The 1,192-nt window shown below is 61.7% G+C and overlaps 1 protein-coding gene across 1 annotated transcript in view; it reads left to right on the top strand.

The window, feature by feature from the left end:
* The window catches only part of SMO (smoothened, frizzled class receptor), a gene marked incomplete at both ends in the record, with an annotated part of 1,886 nt that overhangs the window by 364 nt on the left and 330 nt on the right, over window positions 1-1,192 (top strand). Inside the window, 4 exon segments of the mRNA XM_010154122.1 lie at window positions 100-237; window positions 311-395; window positions 604-712; window positions 869-1,054. Of these exon segments, the coding sequence (XP_010152424.1) occupies window positions 100-237; window positions 311-395; window positions 604-712; window positions 869-1,054 (518 nt within the window).

The following is a 1,192-nucleotide window of genomic DNA, read 5'->3' as shown; positions in this document are numbered from 1 at the left end:
GTCAGGTGGGTTGGAACTAGATGATCTTTAAGGTCCCTTCCAACCCAAACCATTCCATGATTCTATGATTCTATGATACCCCATCCCCGTCTCTACCAGGTGGACGGTGACTCCGTTAGCGGCATCTGCTTCGTGGGGTACAAGAACTACCGCTACCGGGCCGGCTTTGTCCTGGCACCCATCGGGCTTGTCCTCATCGTGGGGGGCTATTTCCTCATCCAGGGTAGGTGCAGGCTCGTCCCGGTGTGGGAACGGGGCCACTGTGGGTGTCCCCCTCCCCGACCCTGACCACCTCGTCCCTCCACCGCAGGCGTGATGACCCATCAAGAGCAACCACCCCGGGCTGCTGAGCGAGAAGGCGGCCAGCAAGATCAACGAGACCATGCTGCGGCTGGGTAAGCGGGGCTCCATTGGCACCGTTTCCATTGGAATCGGAGTGGGAACGGGGACGTTTTGTCCCCGGACGGCCCCATCCTGCCTTCCCGGGGGTGGCTGCAGCGGGGGACAACGCTGCAGTGATGGTGGCACAGGCCCGGGGCAGTGTCTTTGTCCCCGGTGTCGCTGAGGTCTGGCTAAACCGGGGATATCCCACGTCTCTTCCAGGCATCTTCGGCTTCTTGGCCTTCGGCTTCGTCTTCATCACTTTTGGCTGCCACTTCTATGACTTCTTCAACCAGGCGGAGTGGGAGCGCAGCTTTCGGGAATACGTCCTGTGAGTGGCACGCTGGTGGCATTCCAGCCCCTCGCCTTGCGGAGCAGAGACCCTTCCCCGTGTCCCCCCGCTGGCATTGCCGCCACCCTGCAGAGCTGCAGGGGCTCCTTGGGTGTCCCCCTCCTTACCGCCCCTGTCCTGCCTCCGTCCCCGCAGCTGCGAGGCCAACGTGACTATCGCCACGCAGACCAACAAGCCCATCCCGGACTGCGAGATCAAGAACCGGCCCAGCCTCCTGGTAGAGAAAATCAACCTCTTCGCCATGTTCGGCACCGGCGTCTCCATGAGCACCTGGGTCTGGACCAAGGCCACCCTGCTCATCTGGAAGCGCACTTGGTGCAGGTGGGACCCCGAGGATGTCACCCCGGTTCCGTGTGGCCCTTCCTGCCCCATCCCATGTTCTGAGACATTGGAGGTTGTCCCCAAACTTCTGTCCATCAGCTCAGGGAGTTGTGGGCTCCCAGTGGTTCAGGATTTCGC

The sequence above is a fragment of the Eurypyga helias genome, unplaced genomic scaffold, assembly GCF_000690775.1.
Source record: "Eurypyga helias isolate BGI_N326 unplaced genomic scaffold, ASM69077v1 scaffold29856, whole genome shotgun sequence".
NCBI lineage: Eukaryota > Metazoa > Chordata > Aves > Eurypygiformes > Eurypygidae > Eurypyga > Eurypyga helias.
This window is presented reverse-complemented; position numbering and strand designations above follow the sequence as displayed.